Below are 25,978 nucleotides of genomic sequence, written 5' to 3'. Positions count from 1 at the left end.
GGGGGGAGGGGCCCCAGGCAGTGTGTGCTAATAGGTGTCAGTCAGTTTGCACTGGGGACCTAGCCCTGAGCTGGAATGCTGTAGTTATTCCAAACATCCACAGTATGTCTGAAGTTATGGGGAAAAACAGCACAGGACCTGAAGACACCCTGCCTTCCTGCTGGTGTGAGCAGCAGAGAGGGCGTGAGCTGTCGTCCAGCAGCCCTGACTGCAGACCCAGCCCTGAGACTCAGGCCGTAGGTGCCGGGTGAGTGTGCCCCGGGGAACACCCGCCTAGTTCCTCGGTGGCGCGCAGACGCGGCTGCGGCGCTCACTTTGCCCGGAGCCGGTGGGAGTGCTGCCGACAGAGAGTGGACCAGGAGGCCGGTCTGCAGGGCAAGGATCGTTTTCTCCATTCGTGTTGTGGTGTTTTCTCCAGGAACTGGCTCCAGGGTTGGAATTAGAAAATCAAAGTTTTCAGATTCCCTCGCCCTTAATCACATCTTATTGGGTCATAGATCACCTACCATTCTCTAGCTTCAAAAACGACCAAAGTGACTCATTTGTACTGTAAATGTCGGGTCACTTCAGAAATAACTGGCACTCTCTGTGCTCCAGCGTCCTCGTGCTTGTTCATGAGACTTGAAACGAAAGACACCGTCTTTTCCCCTTTTGGTCTAAAAGGGGAAAAGTCTCCGGTTCTGGAGTCACAATCTGCCTGTCCGCCCAACGCTTCCGTGTGTGACGTCTTCCTGAAGAAATCTGTTACTCTTACACCTAGAGAAAAAGTATAAAGCCACCGTCCCTGATAATGTTCTGAAAAATCCCAGCACAAGCCTTTAGAACGCTTTAAACTCCCAAAAGAAAATAATTTTGAGGAAAACTTTTTTACATTTCATTTTACATATTGTTTGTCCTTATATTGCTTCTTTCCAACATGACAATATTGTGTGCCTTTAAGATGGAACTCTGTTCTTAGCCTGCACTTTCTCAGTCCAGAGTATAAATAACAAGGGGTTTTTCCATGTGAGGTTCTCTTTTTCTCTAGTGGAAGATGTGCAGGTATCCTGTTACAGAATTCTAACCAGCTTATATGCTTTGGGGACGAGCAAGAGTATTTATGTGGAAAGGTAAGGTTGCAAATTTAACTTCGCCTTAATAGCTGTTTCAAGTGTAATAACAAGAGTCTTCACTCTATAACTTTTTCCTTAGTTATAAACTAAACAACTGATTAATGTATTGAGTTCCTTGGGAGTAGTTATGCAATCTTTAAGATAAATTTGACTTGATATAATAAAAGACAGCTGAGCTATGGGGAAAAAAGTAAAGCAATTATGGTAAAGACTATAATATAAAGTTTGAACTTGAGAGTTACGAGACTTATGAAGGAATCTGCTAGTGTGTGTGTATACACACTCACATATATATCTTGCAATTAAAAATGACCTGGGGAGAATATAAAAATAAAATTTTGAAGTTGAGTAAAAGATATTAAAAAAAAAAAGGAAAAGTGACACTGTTAATAAAACATAAGTAATTTTAGTACATGTTATCTAAAAGAAAAATTCCTATTTCTAGAATACCAACACAAATGATTATAGCTGGTCTGAGAATTACTACTTCAATAAAACATTTAAAGTTAATTATTTAATAATTGACATGAATTGTTAATGAATGGACTAGTCCAATCATGTGTAAGGGACTAAATTACTGATCTTGAAGTCACACATAAAACATCCGAACCTATGAAATTCCTATGTTTTGCCATTCTGCATCCCTGTTTTTAGTCAAGGAAAGCAGAAGTTCGAAAGAGTAAGTGATTTTTCTACAGCGGTTTGAGTGTTAGGAATAAGATTGGGTCTCAGGTCTCTCTGAACCAAAGCCTGTGATCTGTGTAATTTCTTGATTCCTAAATTATTTTTAATAATGAAATGTTATTAAATGTTTGATTTGGACTCTATTTTACTCAGTGCCATCCAGTGAAGGAACATTTTCTCCTGGCTGACTAAAGAGCTAGTTATTTTTAGTTAAAACATTAGATAATCAGACATTGTTAATTTTAAGTATTATATTTTTTCAGTGAGAAATTTAAAGCTACCCATGATAATTGTGTAACCTTAATTATATCCATTTTATTGACTTTGAAAATATATATTCATCTAAAGTCAGTTAAGGAGTCCACAGATGCCGAAGCTCCCACCACGCTCTGGTTAGGAAACACACAGTGCCCAGCACAGCCCCGGGCTCGGCCAGTGACTAAGGCAGAGCCAGTGTCGAGGTGGTGGGGCCTCGGCCACGCCTGGCTCCTCAGACACCTTCCTGCCCTTGAAAATGATACATCGACTCCAAGTGTCTTAATTAGCTTTAGCACTTGTATGTCTTAATGTTTCATAGGTAACCTGATATCCCTTACATATGGTAAAATTCTCAGAAAGTGGTATTAGTTATTAGATTTGTACTTCGTTTTTTAATTTTTATTAATCTATGTATTCACATTGCAGGAATTCTTCCTTAGTAAGTCATTATGTTAAAAAAGGAAAAGGGAAAAAAAGAAAGAAAAGAAATGTCTAAGCTTGTGGGGGATTTACAGGGTTTTTCTTATTACTCTGGTCTGTATTGTTTTAGCTAAAAGATAGTTTAGCTTTTTTATTTTTTTTGAATGGCAGGGACTTTGCTGTTGAAAACATATGATGATTTATAATGTAGAAGTTGCATTTGGTGATTAATACTGTTAGTTGCATTATTATTGTCTCTGTGAGATTAAACTTGCCAACTTTAATATAACCTGGACGTTTTGGGAGACACCAATCCACAATCCTCTTCCACCTCTAGGCAGCGCTCCTCGCTGGGGGAGTGTCTGGCAGCCTTCGCGGGTGCCTTTCCTGTGGCGTTTCTGGAAACTCATCTCGACAAACATAATAGCTACTCCATCTATAACACCAAGTCTTCACGAGAGAGAGCAGGTACGCTATGAAGCTAAAACTTAACGACTAACAGTGCATTTTCCTGCAGTGATTTTTAATGGGCCATTTCAGTTCACGGTCCCCAATATGCTTTGTTCTTAAGTGTTGTTATTTAGAATTTTTGGAATGCTGATTGATATACTATTCCTTTAGTGTTTCTGAAAGAAAATTAGTTTACTTTCTTCTAACTTAATAAGCCACAGACAAACCAACACTCATAAGGGTAAGACAAAATAATCAGCAGATATGAAATAATAGGTCAGTCGGATTTCTGGTTCAGTTTTCTCTACCAGGTAAAGGTAAAGAATAAATAAACATTCTTACTTATTACATTTATGCACTTATACCCTTTGTTTTTCTTTGTTCAACAAATACGTCTACATTATTGGGACACTTTTATTCCATGTGAGTTTTTCCCAGTTAGTTTTGTCCAGTGTTTATCATTTACAAAACTTAAAAACATCAATCTGAAACAGTGAGTCACTGACTTCAATGTGTACCTGACCCTCGCATGTGCGTCCTCCGACTATGTGTCTGTGTGCATAGTACCTGTATGTATTCACGTAGGTGTCACGTCACTTTCCATTCGGGGACATCCGATAACTTTCTGGGAAGACACATCCAATTTTTTCACTGTCCCCACTGAAAAACTTCTAGAACCATCACCAGTGATTTCAAGAACTGGCCCTTGAGAACCTATTAGAATTATCTACTAGGATTTGAATTGAGTTGGATAACATATAGTTACAAAAGCAGAAGCAGGCTATTCCTTAATCAGCCTTTTGTAAAAAAGTTTTTATTGTTCACACTATTGCAGATGTTCCCCATTTCTAGGCCTGACCATCACAGAAGCGCCCTCTCATATCATTTCTCATTGGGGTGGTTGGTTCCCTCTAAGAGGAGAGCCTTCTGCTGTTCCCAAGTGCAGAACTCCCTGCTGAGATGGTCTCTCTGTGTGACTTGTGTTTTCTGGCAGCTGCTGGCCACACTGATGTGATAGTGTATTTCAGCAAATAAAGACTCTTAAAAATACACATATTCATTATTTAATTAGCCTATTTTCTAATTCTAATTTTATATAACTTAGAAGTTAAGCAGATAACTTAAGAAGTTAAGTTAAACAAAATCATATTAAATGTGATTGAGCAATATTTTTCTACAAAATTTCTACCATGTATTTGTAAATAGTAACATATGGCTGAGTTTGAATTATTAATCATCTGTGTAAACATGTCTTACTAAGTTGTCTTATTTATGATTAAAAGTTTAGGCTTGAATCAAGAATGAAGTGGTTTGTATATTCATTATAAATCAGGAATAACAGCATTTGTGTGACAAGTAGAGGGATTGAGTTTAATGATTCCCTTCCATTCCTTTACTTTAGTCACTCCACAGATACTTACGCTGTGGTAGGTGGAGAGACATGACACAAAGATACCGAGACTTGGCTCTTTTCCTCGGGGACTTTCGGTGGCAGTGGAGGGAGAGAGGCCCATAGATACACATGGTAGAATTCCGAGTCAAGAACCTGGGGACACGCAAGGGCAGTGTGGGCAGAACGGCTGGAGAGACCCCGCAGAGCTGGCACGGGGCAGTGCTGGGATCTGGGCACTGAGGTTCAGGCATGCCAGGAGAACCTTCTAGCTCTTTGAGGTGCATTTAGCTTTCAGGAGGGAAAGGAATGCAAGGTGAGACGAGAGTGGAAAGCCAGCAGAAGTGAGGTGGGCTTCCTAGATCAGGTAAGGAGCGGGGCTTCCTGGCTTTAGGAGGGGGTGTGGCCGGAGTCGTGTGCCCCTCAGAGATCCTTCAGGGCAGAGGTTAGGACTTGTGCTGACTCAGCAGCTGCGACAGAGCAGAGCCCTGGGCAGGGCGCACCGAGTGACCCGGTTAGGAGAGGTGCTGGGGTGGGCCATGCTCTGTGGGGGGCAACAGAGTTCACAGCCTAGACTTTCTCCAGGCTTCCAGCCTGGGTGACTGATTGGATCGCGTCACCAATGTAGTACATGCTCGAGGTGGGTCAGAGGGGAGAAAGTTGAGTTTAAATTTAGACCCATCGTGGTTTAGTTGCTTTTAAGACATTCTGTCTTAGACACATAAAAATTAAGAACTGTGGCTTTGTACTTGTTAGCTCATGGCAGAAGCCCCTAGGAATGGCCGGATTTGCCTAAGCGCATACACGAGTCCAAAAGGAGAGGGCTAAAGACAGGGCCCTAAGGAAAACCACACTAAAAGTTCAGCAGACAAGAGAGTGAGTGAAGGGGCCCGTAGCTCAGAAGAGGGTCATGACAGAACAAATGCAGGGAGGTGGGGAGAGAGGGGGGTTTAGGGAGAGGAGGACTCCGTCAGAGCTGTGAACTGTGAGTGGTGGGATGCTGGGGCCACCACTGCTGGTGATGGAAGGACAACTGGAGAGCAGACAACCCAGGAGAGATGTGAGCTTGTCGACCTGTGGGGGGAGATGATGGAGGGAAGGGCTGTGACTGTGGCCTCTGAGCGATCGAGGCCCTGCCGTAGGGCAGGCTTGAGCTCTGGAGTGCAGCTGGGACCCTGTGTGGGGACCCCAAAACCACTTCCTCTGCAAAGGGGTGGATGTGAATGTGGGAGCAGACGGAGGGCATGTGAGCAGAGACGTTGAGATTCTTGTCTGCTCCGAGTTACGAGGAATGGTCATTTGTTGATCTTAAGGGATGGGGTGGGGTAGGGTAGGAACGTGGAAAAGAGGGAAAGGTTGACGTGGATGCTATGGACCGGGGAAGGGCCCAGGTGAGGCGTGTGGGCACACTGCACCTTGAAGGCCAGATAAAATGTCTCTTTGTGTCTCTTCTTTCAGTGGTCACCATTTATTTCTGTGTGTGTTCCTCTAGCTCTCAATCTGCCAGCAAGTGTGGAAGATGTCTGTCCAAACATACCATCTTTGGAGAAGCTCATGGAGGAGATCGTGGAACTAGCCGAGTCTGGTATCCGCTACACGCAGATGCCGCACGTGATGGAAGTCATCCTGCCCCTGCTGTGCAGCTACATGTCCCGCTGGTGGGAGCACGGGCCCGAGAACCACCCGGGCAAGGCAGAGGCCTGCTGCACAGCCCTGAACTCGGAGCACATGAACACCCTGCTGGGGAACATACTGAAGATCATCTACAACAACCTGGGGATTGACGAGGGGGCCTGGATGAAGAGGCTAGCAGGTGAGGGGTAGGGGGCCATGCCGCTGAAAGTTGTCCAGTTTCCAAAGAGATTTGAAACAAAGAAGATTAGACTTTTTCTTTCTTAGTCTTTATCAATATTTTATTCTGTGCCAAGAAGTGTTACTGTGTTGGTCACGCTCTTCTTCAAAGAGGTAGATGTCAGACATTGCGTGACTTTCTGTGTACTTCGTACTTTTCACTTCCCAGGACTAGGGAGAATGATTGAGATGCACTCACCTTTCAGTTCATGTGCCATTGGCCTGTTTCTGTGGAATAATTGGAAGCAATTTCTTTGATTTGCTTTTTTTGTGCTGACATTGTGTGCATGATTCTTTTCTTTTTCTTAAGAGATTTTTATTGTGTTTTTCCATTACCATTTATCATCCTAACACCCCGCCCCCAACCCCGTGGCAATCACCACATTGTTGTCCATGTTGATGAGTCCTTTTCCTTTTTGCTCGTAGCTCCACCCCCTAAATCCCCATATTTGACATCCTGCTCTCTCATCTGTGAGCCTGTCTCTATTTCACTTGTTAGTTCACTTTGTTCGTCAGCTTCCACAAATGAGTGAAATCAGATGGTATTTGTCTTTCTCTGACTGGAGAACACTATGCTATTTCTGCTAGCATAATGTTCTGCAGGTCCATCCATGCTGTCACAAAGGGTAAAATTTTCTTCTTTTTTATGGCTGAGTAGTCTTCCCTTGTGTAAATGTCCCATAGTTGTTTTATCCACTCATCTACTGCTGGCCACTTGGGCTGCTTTCGTGTTTTGGTGATTGTATATAATGCTGCAATGAACACAGGGTGCTTATGTTCTTCTGTATTAATGTTTTGGGTTTCTTTGGTTATTTTCCCAGAAGTGGGATCACTGGCTCATAAGGAAGTTACATTTTTAATTTTTTTGAGGTATCTCCATACTGCTTTCCACAGTGGCTGCACCAGTCTGCATTCCCACCAACAGTGCAAAGTTCCCCTTTCTCCACATCCTCACCAGCATTTGTTTTTTGATTTATTGATGATAGTCATTCTGACAGGTGTGAGGTAGTATCTCATTGTGGTTTTAATTTGCATTTCTCTGATGATTAGTGATGCTGAACATCTTTTCATATGTCTACTGGCCATCTGTTTGTCCTCTTTGGAGAAGTGTCTATTCAGGTCCTTTGCCTACTTTTGTAATTGGATTTTTTGTTTGTTTTTTGGTGTATAGGCCATAGTAAGCAAAACAACATGGTACTGGCATGAAAACAGACACACAACTCAATGGAACAGAATAGAGAGCCCAGAAATAAACCTTTAATATTCAACAGAGGAAGCAAACACATACATTGGGCTAAAGAAAGTTTATTCAATAAATGGTGTTGGGAAAATTAGACAGATATGTGTATAAAAATGAAACTAGACCACATTCTTACACCACACACAAGAATAAATTCAAAGTGGATTAAATACTTAAATGTTAGATCCCAAACCATAAAAGTTCTGGAAGAAAACATAGGCAGTAAAATTTAGGACATTGCTCATAGCAATATTTTATCTGTGAATCTCCTCAGGCAAGGGAAACAAATGGGACTACATCAAACTGAAAAGCTTTTGCACAGCAAAGGAAACCATCAACAAAATAAAAAGACAACCCACTGAACGGGAGAAGACACTCACTAGTGATACATCTGACAAGGGGTGAATGTCCCAAGTTCATAAAGCTCTTATGGAAGCAGTCTAAATGCCCAGCACTGCAGTGTGCTCAACTATGTGGGCACATCGTATAGCAGAATACAGGCCGTCTTTCCACAGCAAGCTTTCAGCAGTGTTTGGTGACTTGGAAAGTGCCCACAATATCATGGAGGATGGAAAGAAGAATATTTTAAAACATGAATTAAAAATGCATTTCATGTATATTTGTGAAATTATTTATTTATAAAAACTCCAGAGAAATACATGAATGTCTTACTAATTTAGGTAGGATGATTATGATTGGTTTTAACATTTCTCCTTTATACATTTTTGCAATATAATGTGTTCCCTTTAGGGAAGAAATTCCTTGTAAAATGTGGTAATCAGGTTTAGAGCGATTGCTAACAAGTGCCCCTGTCCTTCCATGAACGAGCGGTGAGTGGTGCACGTCACCCAGCTCCTGCACTGGCACGGGGCAGCCGTCCAGTGAGGGAAGCTGCTGCGTAGTCCGGGTAGATTATTGAGAGCTGAGCATCGCTTCTAAGGAAGGGCGGGAGCCTTTCCATTTGGGGCATTTTCTTTTTTGTGTGAAAAGCTTTGATTTGCTAAGTGAATGAATACTTCCTTTTTGTATTCTACATTAGCTGTTAGTCCTTTTTTAAAAACGAGGAAGCACTTCACATCAATTCAGTAATCATTTCTGGACCAGCCGCTGAGGCAGGTGTGCCTGGGGCGGGGCTGCAATCTCGCTTCAGTCCTAATTACAGTTTCCCCGTGATAGCCTGCACGCAGAGTGCAACATTGATGTCTCTCTTTAAACAGTGTTTTCCCAGCCTATAATAAATAAAGTGAAGCCGCAGCTCCTGAAAACGCATTTCTTGCCATTGATGGAGAAACTGAAGAAAAAGGCAGCCGTGGTGGTTTCAGAGGAAGACCATCTGAAAGCCGAGGCCCGGGGGGACATGTCTGAGGCTGAACTTCTCATCCTGGACGAGTTCACCACGCTGGCCAGGGACCTGTATGCCTTCTACCCTCTCCTGATTCGATTTGTGGACAATAACAGGTATAGTGTTCAAAAGTGATTCATTTCTTGAGTTCTGTCCTGACCTTGCAGTGTTCACGTGTCCTGAATGAGTGGCTTCCTTCGCCAACTACTTAGTGATGAGGTTGTTCATGATTCCATCAGTAACATAACCAAATATTTCTAGATAAGTTTTGTTTTCATGGAACATCTTAAAATTGCCATCAGAAAGTGCATTCTGGAGCAGTCTGTGTTTTGCAGGTAAAAGTTAGCAGTCCGACAGTCTGGGGTTTGAATTCTTCTAAACATTAGGGCAGTGGACTTGGCCTTGCGTGCTCTGCGGGGAGCTGCGGCCCTGAGGTCCTTGGTTTCAGACTCAACTTTGGGAGGGTCATTGTTTATTATTTTTTAACTTTAGGTTTAACTGAGCAACCACTTTTTTTATTTTGTGGTCCAGGGCAAAGTGGCTCAAAGAGCCTACCCCGGAGGCCGAGGACCTTTTCCGCATGGTGGCCGAAGTGTTTATCTACTGGTCAAAATCCCACGTGAGTAGGAAAATGTGGGCAGTGCCTACTGTTGGATTATTAGCCAATTTTCCAACCCCTTAGTGTTTCTCAAACTTGGCTACTGCATGTCACTTAACTGTGAGGACAGAGAACAGGTTCCCTGGGGAGTTTGAGCAAATATAAGGCTGCTTTTGAGTTTTGTCATTTGTCCTCACCAACTCAGAGGGATTTTTAATTATGCCCCATACACAGTTACATTTGCCCTACATCTCAGGGCGAAGTGGACGGGGGGCTGGCGCTGTGCTGTGTCCCCGGGAGCGCCCCGGTCTCAGTTCGAGAAACTCCAGCACGAACTCACGTTTGCACAGGACACACGTGTGTCGCTGCCTGAAATGTCCTTTGTCATCACACACACACACTTTCAATTCTGTAGGAATTTTGTTCTGCTCACATGTTAGAACACAATAAAACTCCTGCTGGAAGTCTTTGTGGTAGAACTTATTAATTGCATCTTTAGTGAATTGTCAAGTAAAACGATCTATTTTTAAATCTGAAAATGATTTTAATCCTAAGAAGAACTTTATGGTATTCTACAATGTTCAATAACTAGCAGAATATGAGTAGGTGAGCATTTAATTGTGTCCCAAATAATTTTAAAATTTGAGTGATTTTGTATCAATTATAATTTTATGGTACTTTGTAAATGGGAGTCTCCGAGAAAGTAAAAATAAATGCCGCAACCTCAGTTTCATCCTCTGCGGTGTCTCCTTAGTGTATTTGATCAGATTGTTGTGCAAATCAGATTACTTTGAAAATGTACCACTTTCTAAAAATAAAATGTTTGTACTTAATATTTAGTATATAAGTATTATTTCTTGCCTACCTTGAGGAGTCTGTTAAGCTTAATACCAAAATGTGTATAGAAACATACATTTAAAATACCATCGCACAGAAATAATATGTGAAATAGTGGCTTTTTTTAACATGTGAATTTTTCTCTTCACGTGGACATTGATTTTCTGTGACATCACAAGAAATGTGTTCCTCTAAAAAGCAATGATTTCCTACCCTGAGTAATCCCTGTTAAGGGGAGGCGCTAGATCACTCGGGAACTTCTAAAGGCGGTTTGGGAATTCAGGGCCCAGGATAAATCACTTAAGAAAACCGAAAGCTGCATATTTTTCCTGGAGGAACGGAGAACCTTCAACTTTATCAATCACAAAAGACCCAAAGAAACTTGTTTTAAGTTTGTATGTAAGACAAAATTTTAGAACAGTTTTGATCATTTATTATGATCAGTAGGTTTTTAGATGAATGTCTAATGATACTTTCAAGAATAAGAAAAAAATCCTGAATATGTGGTTTTAAATCTTATGGGTATATTTAAGCACAAACCTCTTAATATGTGACAGGTATATACTCACCCACATATTTAAATACGAGGCCGTATGGGCAGCCATGCCAGTGTTGATGGTGAAACCAGAGTACAGAGCCCAGTGAAAATCAAGGCTCGCTCTTCTCACTGTCCTTCACGAAAAATCATTGATCACTCATCATGCACTAAAATGTTTAAATGCTCACTGTGGGAATTTTAATTTGGGTTTTACTCATCTAATAAAGGAAGGCCTCCTGTTAGATTGTCGACCTCTCCTTACAACTCTGCGGTTATTTCTGCTCTTGTTTTGTGTTTTCTCTCCTTCCACTGCTCAGATACAGGGTCCGGCAGAAGTAACGCCTGCTTGAGTGTGGTTGGTAGGGAAATAACGTGGGTGTAATACTTTATAGTTTTAATTTGAACACTTCACCTAAAATGTCATACAGTGTGCTTGAGTGTGACATTGCTATGTGACAGAATTATATGCTTATGATGTTGTGATAGAAAGAGGGGGTGTTATTTGTGCCAGACCCAGTACTTCACGTTGCCAGTGTCCCTGTGTCCCTAGGTTGACGGGGAATGAGGGAATTGCATGGAATTTAAAAGGCAGGTAGACTATCAGCACAGATAGGTCCATCACAGCCGCACGTGCCTTCGGGAGGCCCTCGCCAGTAGCAGGAGGCAGGAGGCAGGAAGTGTTTTCATCCCACCTGTGGTGGCTGAGTGTGTTATCTGCCTTTTCTGAACCTTGGTTTTCCTGCCTTTGAAACGTAGTATTTACATCAAGTCCCAGAATTGTTGCCATTATCCAACCTTCACTGGATATTCGACAAATACTTGTTCCCTTTCTTGGTAAGTCTCACATATCAAATCAGTAGTCACCTGGGTCCTGTGCCACCTCTGATCACACAGGCTTCTTATCTATGTGACTTTAACTGAAATCCTTTGCAACTTCTCAGAACTTCAAGAGAGAAGAGCAGAACTTCGTCGTCCAGAATGAAATCAACAACATGTCTTTCCTGATTACTGACACCAAGTCAAAGATGTCAAAGGTATTTATGCACTGTGTCACGATGCTAAAAAATATCTGAATATACTGTAATTGGTTGATTTTTTAAGGTTTTTTTAAGGTTTATAAGTGGAATTTGATAGGTTAGGTAATGTTTACTGAACACACAGTTTTGAGGGTGCCGGGGATTTGATTTATTCACATACAGTAATGGTGGTCAGGGGGGAAGTCTGTATGCACAGCTCCCTAGAAGCAGACAGTGTGGTAGGGCATGCAGGGGAGCCCCAGGGTCGGTCAGGAGCTGGGGAGAGAGGAGAAACTTGTACGAGAGCCTTTACCGCGGTGTCTGGGGGAACGCCCAGGTGAGGCGGGGTAAGCAGGTGCAGGATTGGCTGGTTTGAATCATTTCAGGGCTCTGGATCGTAGGAGCCGGCGCTGGTTGTCTGGCACCTGGCCCTGGATCTTTAGGACAGGTAGATTGGGCCCGGGCAGAGGAAGTGACTGTGGAAAATGGACGCTGGATTGGTAGGTTCGTCTATAAAAGATGTGCTTGCAGGCCAGTAAGTTTCTAGCCCTAGGAACTGCCTGCCCTGGGAAGGACAGGCAAGGGTCAGCAAGGCCCCACATTGTCAAAGTGTCAGAATAAAAAGACTTGCTTAATACACACACTTGCAACATAGCCAGTCAGCATACTATACATGTGACTGGTTAATGTCACGTACATTCGTCTCCCCTTATCTGCAGGGGTAGCTTCCAAGACCCCCAGTGGATGCCTGAAACTGTGGACAGTATCTGACCCCGTACAAACATACGATAAAGTTTCATTTATAAATCAGGTGCAGTAAAGATTAACCACAATAGTAATAAAATAGAACAGTTATAACAACATACTATAATAAAAGTTATGTGAGGGTGTTCTCCTTCGCTCTCAAAATATCTTTTGAGTTGTTTATTTCTGGAATTTTCCATTTACTATTTTTAGACCACGGTTGACCACTGGGAACTGAGACTGTGGAAGGCAAACCACTGACGGGCGGGGGGAGTGGGCCCCGTATTCAACAAGAGTAGACGCGTGTGCCTCACGTGTGCTGACTATGCAGCCCTCCAAACAGCAGCTGCAGGGCTGAAGAGGCACACGGATCAGTTCTGGGTTCTCCCCTGGAAGGTGGGAAGCAGGCGCCTAGGTTTGTGTTTTCTCTGTCACACGCGTTGGGAAAGGGAGGAACTTCCTATCAAAACACTTTAAAATGTATGCCTTTGTCACGGAATTATCACTAAATAAGAAATGAGTGTATTGCCCGGGTAACACAGAAAGTATGCCACCGCATGGCCTATGACGTGCAGTTATGTGGCCTGTGGCCCAGGAAGTTAATCCCCCCAACAACGCACGTGGTGGGAGAAGAGCTGTGTGGGAGGGGCACCTTGCTGAACTAGGGACCGGTCAGCTGCGGCTTTGTGGGTGGCCACCCAGGACTGTAGACTGGCGTCCCTCACTACCTCTAGTCTTGTTTGGAGTTAGAAATGCCACGTGTTTGATATGATTACACACGAACCAGATGCTGAAACTTACCCACTTGGGGCACTTGTTCTTGCTTCACGTGTCTGTGCCCTGAAACACCCGTGAGAAAGGGTGACTTTCTGTCCTTGGGGCCAACAGTCTGAGCATCAAGGGGGGAGACGCCCCCCTAGGAGATGCTGTGTGGACGGCACACATTTCACGGTGTTTGAACTGGAACCTGTGAGTGGCTTTCCCTGCTGTGTTGGTGTAGGCCGGAGGTGACGACGGCCTGTAGAGAGGGTGGGAGAGGCCAGTGTTTCCTTTGGGAGGATGACAGGGTATCGTCACACTCAGGATGGATCACAGGTCTTGAGAGAGGACGTCAGTGGGTCCTACCCGAGTCCTCTGCCTCTGTCCCCCCTTGGCATCCGTCCAGTGCTGCTCGCAGCCTAGCTCCCACATGGCTCAGCGTGGGAGCTATGTGGGAGCACCGACCAATGGTAAAGTTTACTCCTATTTGCAGGGGGAAAAAGCAAAGTAATGGATAGGAGTCTCTCCATTTTAGTGTTTTTGTCACTAAATTTTCTCATTTTTACTCTACGACTGCTAACACTCCAAGACAAGGTAGAGAGCAAATAATATTGATGGAAATTTTAGAAATTGGTGGTTATGCTTTGCTTCCTATTTTTATTTATTTTTTGTTTGTTTTTGCCTGCATATGTTCTTGAAATTTTATATTATGTAAGTGCAATAACCTTTTTTCCCCAGAATAACGTTTCTAGCTCACACAAAGAGTCAAATATGTTAATCTGTTGCATTGTTTTACTGAGGGAGTATACACCATACATGGAATGATATATTGTAATATGTTACATAATTAACACAACATAGTAGATAAGCTGCATTACTGTAAGATGATTCCATTGTTTCCCTGTTTTTGTGGAAAACTTTCAACATCCTCTTGTGGTATATTTTCCCCTCCTTTTGGGCAAGCAAACTGTTTGTGTGTTATATCCTCTTCTGCTTTTTTCTCAGTAGCCCAAAACGATTATAATGTCATCTCTATGAAAATATCTTCAATTTTTGATTTATTGTATAAAGATATTTGACAAGCACACAGAACTGGGGCGGGGACTATGACTTTAATTTTGACATTAGAACATACCCCTAAATGAGAAGAAGAATACTCGCTACCCAGTGAAAATTACATCTGGACATTTGAGGTGCCCCTGTGGCTTGAACATAATCTTCAGCATGAGCAGGAGAGACCCCCGAGGGGGCATGATCTTCCACGTTGTAAAGAGGTCACGCAGAGATAATCCCACATATTTGCCTAACACCGATGAGTGTACCGTGTCTGTTTGCACCAGGTTAGGGTTAAGGCCCTGAGGAGACAAGCCTACACACTACGTAGAAGGGAAATGTATTTTATAATAGTTTTATGTATAATGTGGTGTGGAAGGCATTTGTCAAAACAAAAATGCACCATTTATCTTTAAATTTTTCTTAAGTATTGAAAATTATAAAACATACAATATCTAAAATTACCATGGAATTTTCATTTATCCATAAGCTTCTCTGGAATTACAAGGTGTATTTTCCTTCTAAGATTAAATAGAAATGCACACCAGTGAATGTAGAGACTTGGGAATCTGAGAGTAGGACTTAAAATTAGCAAAGTTGCTGAGAAGGAAAGAGGAAAAGAGTTCTCAGTAGGATTTTCAAAAATAGGGACCAGCAGAGAATGCGGAAGACGAAAGCACAGTCAGGTTAGAAACATTCACAGCTGTGGGAGAAAAGCAGACAGACCCCAGCCCCTGTGCCGGTTCTGCAGGCTGCGGTTTCCGACCAGGAGCGGAAGAAGATGAGGCGGAAGGGCGACCGCTACTCCGTGCAGACCTCGCTCATCGTGGCCGCCCTGAAGCGGCTGCTGCCCATCGGGCTGAACATCTGCGCACCTGGAGACCAGGAGCTCATCGCTCTGGCCAAGAATCGGCTGAGTATGGTGCGTTCCCCGTTGGAGCAGGGTGCAGTCGCCCGGCCCGCAGACCCCCACTGTCTGCAGTTCGCTGTCTCAGCGCTCTGTGCCAGGGCCCCCTGCAGACAGCGCTCTATTAAATGTACACTGCCCTGGCCCTAAGACTCAGGCAAAACGGAAACGATCACCTACTTTTTTTGGAGGCAGTTTTTATTTCTAAATTATATTACTCACCTTCAGGGCACTTTCAGGAACCACATGAAAAGTTACAGACAAGTCACTGGTTGTGAAAAAACGGATTTCTCTGAACCCCCGTATACAATTTTTGATGCGCGGTGTGTTCAGATTCAGGAAGGGCCATTTTTCAGGGTTAGGAGCAGAACGCGTTGTGCTGCTTGTGCTGAGATACGGTGTTGACCTTCCAATTGGCAGCTCTTCTTGGCAAGCGTGGAGATTTAAGTTCCCAGGGTTTCTCTGTGGCCTGTTTTTATCTTCATGGCTATGCTTATGAGGATACAGTTTTTCAAAAATACACATGGGACAGCTATGCTGTACTCATGGTGATTGGAGGTCGTACTCCTCTGCCCTGGGGACTCTGCAGTGCCCTCTCTGTATCTGAGCCCAGCAAGTGAGCGCAGGCCGGTGGGTGGCTGCGCTGGTGCGGCCCGCTGGCTGGCGTCTGACAGCTGATTCGCAGGGCTGCAACTTGGCGCTGCCTGTGGGCTGTGTTTTAAGTGCCAAATTACTCTGTGGACATTTCGAGGAGGGACTGGCTTCTGTCTGAAGCCCAGGGAACATGCTTCTCCCTGCCCCACCCCCATTGTGAACTGGAGATGCAGTCCCATTGAGTCAGAATGCACTTGTTGTGGAGTTCAAGTGGGTTGTTTCAAGGCACAGTGGTAGCAGGAAAGTATCTGAAAGAGACCCACAAATTAGTGGCATGCATTCAAATCCTGGAAAGATACCATTCAGACTTACACTGCTTTAAAAGAGGTGCGCGATTTCAGTTGACTTATAACAGGTGATGCTTCATAGACTCCTGGATAACATTTCTCTCTTGGCAGAAAGACACTGAGGATGAGGTCCGAGATATAATCCGCAGTAATATTCATTTACAAGGCAAGGTAAGCCCCGTTTATTCTAAAGCACGTTTAGCATCTGCACATTGGTTAGTCTCTCTTTACAGTAGTATTCTAAATAATGTTAATTTAGCAGTTAAGAGAGTGAAATTGTATTATTTTAGTCAGTATTATCCTTCCTGAAAATCCTTTTGGACAGACCCTCAGGGTAACAAATGTGTTTTAAAGCAGCTCATCAGAGATTGCCAAACCTTGAAAACAATGTCATTAGTTGACATAAAGGTTGGAATGTCCTTCATCTACCTGAGTTTGAGGACCTTTAGGAGACAGGTGTCTACAAGAATTTGAGATTTTACACCTAGGGCTCAGAAATTAGATTTGTGTACTGTATTTAAGAGCCACTAGTACTCAGAACGTGTTAAGAACTGCTGTAATAGGGATAACTGAGTTACCTAGAAAAGGGAGTGTCCGTTTAGAAGAAAACACGAATGGAAACCACAGTAACATCTACTTTTTAACGGGGGCAAAAACCAAAAATGCTGGAAGTAGTTTTTGTACTCAAGTAAGCATGGAGTGTTATTTGGGAATTTTTTGATGCTAGTGGATAAGTTACTCCTGTGTTCACAGAACCTGTTACGTAAGGAGTCTAGCAGTTTATCAGTTTCGGTCTGCCTGTTTGCTTCTCTGCTTGTGTCCCATCTGAGGAACCCCCATGATTGTGAAAGTGCCAAATGTCATAAGGTAGTGACTACAGTATCACATATGTCTTTCTGGGTATTAAATATTTCTTTCCAAAGGTTCATATCATATTAATTTGCTCTTAACACTTTGGAATACAATACGAGAAAGGTGAGACATACCACTGCAATATTCACAACCACAAATACTTATTGGGAGCCAATTCTGTGTGCACCTGGGTGTGTGCTGAGTCACACGTTTAGTGAGAACCTTCCCAGAGCAGATCAATTCCCACCAGAGCATGCTCTCTTTCCAGGTAGCAAAAAGGTTTAAACCTTTGAAAAAGGTTCATGAAGCCTCCAGCTGAACCTCAAGGGAAGAGTTCACGTCACACACACAGATGTTAGAGGGGATCACGTTCCCCCGAAAGGTCCTCAGGATCCCGGGGGACTCGAGGCCACACTTTGAGGGCTGTGGTCTAGGACGAGCACCGCTGAGTGCAGACAGGATGTGTCTGGGGTGTTTGCCGCTTTCGGGACATGGTCTCATGCAAAGGTTACATTTGGATGCCCAGAAGGGAACCCTTCCGTTACATTCTAGAGGTCAGTGGTAGGAATTCTTCGGACCATCTGTACCGTGTACTGGGGAGTCAGGAAGAGAGGAGAACAGGAAAGATGTTTGTAACAGGGGACATGTTTGTAGTTAACAGCTCTTCTCCCGATGAGTGACAGTGGACTGGGACGAGGTAATGCATCCACATTATTCCTGACACTTCATTCTATTATTTTTGATACTGGGGGTCAGCACACATTTGGGGGACATGCAGACTTGCAAAAAAATGAATCTTTTTTTCCTAGCTCCTTCCTGAATACATTGTCTTGAAACTGTAGAAATGGTAGCTCTGAACAACAGTAAAAAAAGTGATGAAAAAGAACAACAATAAAAAATGATTAAAAAAAAGAAATGGTAGTTCTGGGGACAGGGGAAATAATTTCATATTAGAGAGAATAAAGATTGTACTTATTTTGCCACCTATAAGTAAGGATACATACTAAAATCTAGACGAACCAAATACAGTCCCCAGATGAAAATAGTGCATGGAGAAAAAGCACTTTGTTTTCCCATAGGACAAATGGTGTTTACAAGTCATCCAGGGCACGAAGCTCCATCTCTGCACTTGCCTCCACATGGAAGTTATTTTTGACATTTCAAATTAGGCTTTCCTAGGAAGAATGGCGAGAATCTGATGTTATCCATCCACTTCTGCCTCAGCGCCCAGCCCCCCATTGTTGATGGGGACATCCAAGGGAGGGGAACTGGGGATTGCTTTGCTGTTCCTAATGGCGGAGTTACTCTGTATTATTTTTTTGGATCAATGTGCTCCATCCCTGTAGAGACGCTTGTTGTCGTCAGTTCTATGATTTATGATAATCTTTGTTAGAGACACACAGGATTCAGTTACACCTTTCACTCAGAAAACTTGACAGTATTAGGAAGAAGAATGTGTAGACTCCTTTACTGTAATGATACAATTGTGTAGTTCCCCACCGATTACATTAATTGATATTTTTGTTTCTGTGAGACTGAGCTCCCCTATCCCTGTATTTATGGACCACTGTGGTCCTCAGGCATCGTCTGTGAAAGTAAATGTGTGCACCCATCAGGGACTGACTGGGACAGGAAGAGAGAAAGATGGAAGAACTTCGTGTTTTTCCTTTTCCTGAAAGTCTCCAAGTCATCCTTAAATCACAGTCGAAACTTCACTTGTTCAGGGAAATCTTCCCAGCCACCAACAGACCGGGTTAAGCCTCGCCATGTCCTGTGTTTCTTTGCAGTGGCCCTTGTCCCAGATGTAAGCCTTTGGTTAATGTTTGTCTTCACCCTAGAGACAAATTTCCTGAGTGCAGGTTTCTTTCCTGTCTTCATCTCTGCACGGCGTTCGGCGTGGTACGGTGTGGTGCCCAAATGCAGTTGTAGATCTTCCCCTGTTTGCATTGCAGCCTTGTATTTCTGAACCTTTTCCTTCGCTCTTCAGTTGGAGGACCCTGCTATTAGGTGGCAAATGGCCCTTTACAAAGACTTACCTAACAGGACTGAAGACAGTTCAGATCCTGAGAAGACGGTGGAGAGAGTCCTGGACATAGCCAACGTGCTCTTCCACCTCGAACAGGTGAGGTTCTCTGTTCATTCAGTCGTGTTTACCTAATTCGTGCACAAACATTTTTCAAAACAGGATGCATTTCAAATTGTTAACCATGGGCCAAAAAATTACATGTTCAGCATATTCATTGTAAAGAATATATGACTCAGGAATACTTAGTATCTAATATATACAATTTCTAAGCTTATAGTTTTTGTAGCAATGTATGGACAATGTATTGGGGGAAATCAAGGCCTTTGTTTAATTATTTTATTCAAAATATTTCCAAAATTATACAGATAACTAGGATTATATATTTAATTTTAAGTCATTCTACCAAAAAATTTTAGGAGTTCCACATGATTTCAAATGCTTTGTGCTTTATCATCATTATCACCACTCAAAAAACATTGACCCACTATCTTTCACTGGTTTGGTATTTGAATTTTCTGTCTCATGCTTAAGTTTTTCCTTTCATTAGAGATATTTCTGAGCTAATTTTTTTCTAAGAGCAGCAGTAAATTACATTTAAAGAACAATGCATTGTTACTAAAACCATGTAAGAATAGTGTTTTTATATAATTTTCAGTTGCATCCTATTTTAAACTATAGAGCTCACTGTGTGTTAGAGCTTCCCATTCATTATCTTTGCTCAAGAATCCCCAGACCAATAATATTTGAAACGTTATCAGTCGGTGGGTTACATCTTTGTATAAGGGATCCTGCGGCAGAAGGAAAACATCTGCAGCACAGAGACAGTCTCTGTTTCTCATAAGGCCCATTCCGCAAAATAACTCAGGGAACCAACAGTGCCAGCTGTCATTGGGCCTCCGTGACAGCGCCTGCCTGACATGGCCCATCAAATAGCAAAATGCCCTGTCGTCGCAGGAATTTCGTCACCCAAATGCTTTGCAGAACACAGCAGCATTGTGATGATGCACATTTTTCTTCGATTCCTGATACACACTATCTGATGACCTCCTGTCCCTGTCCCGGCCAGTTAAGTAACCCAATGCCATACTCTGCACTTGGCGAGAGGGAACTCAGGGACTCCACGCCTTATGGCGACTGATGTTTTTCCCTATGTTACACCATAATATGAGCAATATAATGTAATGTAAAAACATAATATGGGAGATTTCACATTTCCCTATCTCCACAATATTGTGGAACATCAAATAAATACAAATTATTGTCCGTCAGCAGATGACAGGATCTAAGGTAATGGAATTTGAAGTAGACGTAAAGTCTGAGTTGTATTTCTAGAGTTATGTGCATGTTTAGATAAATTGTTAAATGTTCATTAAATGGCTGCTAGAGGACCCTTTCTGGCATCATCACTCTATCATATGTTTTTAATTTCTTCCTGGTTTCCAAGCACACATTTGAATGAATTTTAGATACATTAAATGAAGCATATTGAAATCTAATTGTTTTATTTTATTTGGATATTGTATTTTCATAAATATATCCAGTCATAGTGGACGATGCCATCTGTGAAGCAGTAACATTCTTTTCATTGAGCAGCCATTCATTCTCTGAATGTGCCCCCTTCGAGGGCGCAGCCCCCTTGGAGGGCGCAGCCTCATGGCAGCGTCACACCCATCAGGCACCGGGACTGAACTCGGTCCCTGTACTCAAGTCACTGGAGCTCTGGGAGAGGATGTGGACACCTGAGCAGATATACGTGTGATGAGACAGCTTGCTCGGGCACAGTGTGCTGAAGAAGGTACAGTGCCCTTGGCTTGACCTACTTGTGGAGTAGGCGATCCCTGTGCAAATCCTAAAGGAGAAGTAGGAATTATCTGGAAGAGGTAAGGGAGTCAGGTTTTAGTCAACAGCAAGTGTTATTCACATGTTAAGGATAGGAGTATTATCAAAGGGTAGGAGAGAGTGGGAGATATCTGTGTGGAGAATTCATGCCTTAATCGTCTAATGTAAACTTACAACTGGGTTTGCAAGTAACACTTCCTGAGCTCAATCTCCAGCCAAGCTCATTGGCACACCCAGGCATTCTGTCTGTCTTTGGGTCACAGACTCTGCCGATACCCAGTTACTTGATAGATAGGAAAACTCACTATTTAAGGTCTCGTGCAATAAAATGCTATTCCAAGTGGTACATTTCATGATGGCAGAGACCTTTTCTACCTTGTTCACTGTTGTATCTTGTGTTTTTAAATATATTTTTGTGTCTTTTTAAAATACATTTTTATTGATTGATTAGAGAGAGAGAGAACGAAACATCAATTTGTTGTGCCACTCATTGATAGATTCATTGATTGATTCTTCTGTGTGCCCTGACCGGGGATTGAACCCGCAACACTGGCGTATCAGGACAATGCACTAAACAACTGAGCTACCTGGCCAGGGCAACTACTTTATCTCCGGTGCCTAGGCTTTTTAATCATGTTTGTTGACTGTCGCCTATGCTGGTAGAATGCCATATTCTAATAAAAGCTACCATTTACAGTCTTGGATCTCAAAGTGGAGTTTTAAATTGGTATATATTGGGTCTCTTTGAACAACACTCCCCTTGGTTCTGTATCCTGTTAAGTCTCCACAGTGTTTTGTGTCACTTAGCACAGTCACTGAGAAGAAAACCGAAGTGGATGATTGTCAGAGAGTGTTAACTGACCCTGTGGAGGGAAGAGGGTTCCAGGAACAAAGGTCGTCACATTACTTAAGTTGCTTCTTAGAATTTCTAAACCACTCGAGACCAAATACTCTTAAGATTTTCTTCAAGCATTATTACAGTAATGTTTTGACCCTTTACTGCAGAGGATAATAAATTTAGTTTTTTCAGCTAACATGACATTTTTATTTCTTCCAGAAATCTACGTGTGTGCGTTGGAGATATTACAGTCTGGGAAGTAAAGTGTTAAATTGCCTAGAGATTACTAATTAATTTAGAATTACACGTTGGGACTTTTCTCTCTAATACTTATAATTAATCTCTTTTTTTCTCTTGGAGTTCCAAACACCATTAGCTAAATAAATAGGTTGCTTGCATCATTTACTACAGCTTTTAAATTCTCATTTGTCCCTATCTAACAAAATAGTTATATATTTTAACAGTTTTGCAAAATTACATCCTTTTACTCCTGGTAATGTGTTCATGAAGCCTGGTCATCTTATTGCCACCCTATCATGTCAAGGAACACTGGAGTTTTCATTAGACTTCTTAACTGCTTCTATGTATATTGCTTCTATAACTCTTAGGATAAAGTTAGTTAAAACGGGTACATGAATAAAAATGGGTTAATTTTTTGTATAGACAGAAAATATGTTTTGGAACCATAATCGAATTCTGAAATGAATGCAAACTGATTTTTTTAATAGAATGGTTTTATATTTCTTTGATCTTAGAGATGACATTGCTTCTAGTACACACTATTGGGAAAATATATGTTTGCTAAGAAAAATGTGTAACATTTCAAACTATTTCAAATTTAGCATTAGGTAAGTTTTAGGACATGGGCTTTTCTATAATTTTAAGGTGATTTTGGAATTTAAATTGCAAAGGTTTTTAGCTAGAAGGCATAGCTGTTCAACACAATTTGTTGCTGCGAGCGTGGGGTTTACATGCCTGTCTGTCGCCCCCTGCAGGTGGAGCACCCTCAGAGATCTAAGAAGGCCGTCTGGCACAAGCTGCTCTCCAAGCAGAGGAAGAGGGCGGTGGTGGCCTGCTTCCGGATGGCCCCTCTCTACAACCTGCCAAGGTCAGAGCTGCTTAATGCTTATAACCGGGGGAGGTGGTGTTTCCTAATAAGCGATGGGGTCTAGCCCCTGCCTTAATGTGAGCACCATAGTGCAAGAGAAGAGCAGAGGAGACACATTGGCTCCTCTGTGTAATGACGGGCTTTGTTTTCCTTGGTTGGTTGTTCTCAGAGAACTGTGGTCTCTAATGCGATTGTTCAGTGACTTTTACACACAGAAGCTGCTTATCTGTCTGACTCAGACTTGCGAGTCTTTAGACTTTTATCCAATTTTGTACCCTCAGCACCTCGAGCGCTGGCATTCAGTAAGTGCGTGCATGAACGAATGGATGAGTGGTATAAGGCAGGGAGTTAAAAACAACAGAACATCACCTCTTCTTGTCTCCAAGACCACCGGCCTCTTCTCTTTGCCATCTCGTCACACTGAGTTAAAACTGTAAGCTGCTTCTAAATTCCCTGCCTCAGCCCTGGTGTCATCAGTTAGTCCCATGGGGCATTCCCCTCTGGTGACTCCTATGTAGCCGTTCTCCAGATCTCATCATGGCTTCTCTGAACCGGTCACCTCACACTTCTGTTCGCGGCCCCCTCCTCACACACCTGCTCACCACCTCCTCTCAGGCTGGTCGCAGCGGTGCTGCACTGGCCTATAGCTGTCACAGACTCTGCTGCCCCACCCTCTCTGACATGCCACTTTCAGAGTGGTGTCCCTTACTCCAGTGCTTCTAAGACCTGGTGCTTGTAGCAAATACGCTAGCCTACCGGTCAGGCCTCAGCCTGTGCAGTCAGGGCTCCGCAGAGCTCCACACTGCGATTCCGACACGCTGGTGAGGTCGGGCCCTCCCTCGCATGCCTCTCTCAACTACAGGAGTTTGTACTGGTTTCCAGGTGCCATTTCCGCTGCCCGCTTCTCAAGGTCCTTCGTAACCCTAACCACACGTCTCAGGGCTCCACGGCCGCCGCGCCTGTCATGAAGCTCCGCTTCCCGGCCTGCCGAGGCACCGTCTCCTTTCAGCCCCTCTGAGATTCTCATGGGATTCCCTCATGCGATCCATTCTTACTCTCCCTCTTTTTTTGGAATCTAACTTATATCTCTTCGTAACTTCGTGATGAGGTTACTGATCTTCCAGGCTTCGCTGTCTGTTTCTTTGGGCCTGTTGCTCATCGCTGTTCCAGGATGGCACCTGTGGCTGTGCGCTCACAGACAGCCCCCCGGGACACCTGATTTGTGATCCTCGGGACTGGTGCCGACGGTAGCTCAGACACCAAGGGGTTCCTCTCTTCACAGTTATTACAGTGTTTACCCAGAGCCACTGTTTTTCCTAATAGCCACCATTTCATGAGCATCTTTCCAGGGTGCTTTATATTTTTTATCTCATTTTAAGTCCCACAAACCTGAAGTAGATATGAGGTTATCCTTGGTTTATAAACAGAAAAATGGAAGTTGTCAAAGTGAGATAACTTGACCAATGTTACGAAGCTTGGAAATGGTGAAGCCAGGATCCAAATCCAAAGTCAGTGTGTCATTTCAGAAACCTTGCCCTGTCCCCTCCAAAGAGAACCTCTCCAGTCAACTGCAGAGAGTTTGCTTTTATTTCTAATGCGCAGAAGTTTAGTGATAAAGCACTACTTAATACCTTTTAAATTTATTTTAAAAAACAACACTGTGTTTGAAATTGTGCTTTTCTTTTAGGCATCGGGCCGTCAATCTCTTCCTTCAGGGATATGAAAAGTCCTGGATTGAAACGGAAGAACATTACTTTGAAGATAAACTGATAGAAGATTTAGCAGTATGTCTTCAGTGGGCTTAAAAATGAATGGGCTTTGGGCCGAGTGCTGTGATCAGGCATCATAAGACACTGAAGGGAGAACTTCACTGCATGTAGTGGTTTTGGGGAACTGTATTCTCCATTGCTAATGCATTCAGTGTTGAGGGGAGAATTTGGAATTTAAGATGAATCATTGATTAAACTTTGATTTTGTTACTCTTTTAAAGTCATCCTCAAAGCATCTTTAAACACCTCAGAACCAGGCTAAAACTATAATGGCAGAAGCAAAACGAAATTAGTCACCAGAAGATAAGTTGAAGGTTAATGAAAGCGAATGAAAAGTAGCTGTTTTGTAAAACTAGGCAGAGCTGAAGATGATAGACTGGCAGAGGCAGGACGAGAGTCGTGCAGATGTCATTGAAAGGGGGGTTCATCAGGCACAACAGTGAGAGGGCGCTTGGGGACCATTGTCTTGATCTTGTCTGTGTTGGTGGGAATGCAGATTGGTGCAGCCACTGTGGAAAGCAGTATGGGGATACCTCAAAAAATCAGAAATGATACTGCCTTATGGCTCAGCTATTGTATTTCTCAGAATTTATCTAAAGAATCCCAAAATGCTAACTTAATATATGCACCTCGATGTACATTGCCACATTATTTACAATTGCCAAGATTTGGAGGCAGCCCATGTGTCCATCTATAGGTGCATGGATAAAACAGCTATGGGACATTTACACAATGGCATTCTACTTGGCTATAAAAAAGAAGAAAATTTTACCCTTTGTGTGGCAGTATGGATGGACCTGGAGAACATTATGCTGAGTGAAATAAGCCGGTCAGAGAAAGACATGTACAGTGTGATCTCACTCATACATGGAATGTAATGAGCACACTGAACTGACAGCCAAACACAGACGGACTCATAGATGGAGAGCAGACTAACAGCTCTGGGAGGAAGGGGTTGGGGATGGAGGGACCAAGCAAAAAAGCAAAAGAGCTGGCGGACATGGACAATAGTGTGATTGTGGGGAGGAGGAGTGTGGGTGGAGGTAGAAGAGTGTATAAAGGGAATAAATGGTAGTGGAAAAATGCAATAAAAAATAAACAATTAAAAAAACCTATGGTAGAATATTGGACATGGGGTTGAAATTTACCCAGTTCTTGCAACACTGAACCTTAAAGCCAGGAAAGGGCATAATTTATGTACAGAGTCACAGCATTATGAATAAGTCAATCAGTATATTAAATTCGTTGTCACTCAACAAAAAAGTCAGGATTAATTAATTCTACAGTCAGTAAAAATGCTTCATAATTTTCCTCATGGTGAAGTTCTATCCAATAGTACAAAGTTATTTTTGAAGTCTTAAAAGTAACTGAAAATGGGGAAAAAGTAACTAACACATACTGACACA

At 42.8% G+C, this 25,978-nt stretch overlaps 1 protein-coding gene across 7 annotated transcripts in view; it reads left to right on the top strand.

Moving 5' to 3' along the window:
- Positions 1–25,978, top strand: part of RYR2 (ryanodine receptor 2) — a 522,347-nt gene that overhangs the window by 412,931 nt on the left and 83,438 nt on the right. For 4 of the 7 annotated variants that reach the window (XM_071219596.1, XM_071219598.1, XM_071219597.1 and 1 more), the window contains exons 66-77: positions 1,028–1,109; positions 2,812–2,942; positions 5,807–6,127; positions 8,623–8,863; positions 9,279–9,366; positions 11,662–11,754; positions 15,044–15,214; positions 16,252–16,311; positions 18,980–19,114; positions 21,915–21,951; positions 22,692–22,803; positions 24,491–24,587. In XM_071219596.1, coding sequence (XP_071075697.1) covers positions 1,028–1,109; positions 2,812–2,942; positions 5,807–6,127; positions 8,623–8,863; positions 9,279–9,366; positions 11,662–11,754; positions 15,044–15,214; positions 16,252–16,311; positions 18,980–19,114; positions 21,915–21,951; positions 22,692–22,803; positions 24,491–24,587 — 1,568 coding nt within the window. Of the gene's footprint in view, positions 1–1,027; positions 1,110–2,811; positions 2,943–5,806; positions 6,128–8,622; positions 8,864–9,278; positions 9,367–11,661; positions 11,755–15,043; positions 15,215–16,251; positions 16,312–18,979; positions 19,115–21,914; positions 21,952–22,690; positions 22,804–24,490; positions 24,588–25,978 lie in introns of all 7 variants that reach the window. The other 3 variants (XM_071219601.1, XM_071219600.1, XM_071219599.1) reach the window with 1 other exon arrangement.

This window comes from Desmodus rotundus, chromosome 10 (genome assembly GCF_022682495.2).
Source record: "Desmodus rotundus isolate HL8 chromosome 10, HLdesRot8A.1, whole genome shotgun sequence".
In the NCBI taxonomy this organism is placed as follows: domain Eukaryota; kingdom Metazoa; phylum Chordata; class Mammalia; order Chiroptera; family Phyllostomidae; genus Desmodus; species Desmodus rotundus.
The sequence above is the reverse complement of the archived record's forward strand: the minus strand, read 5'-3'. Positions and strand labels throughout refer to the sequence as shown.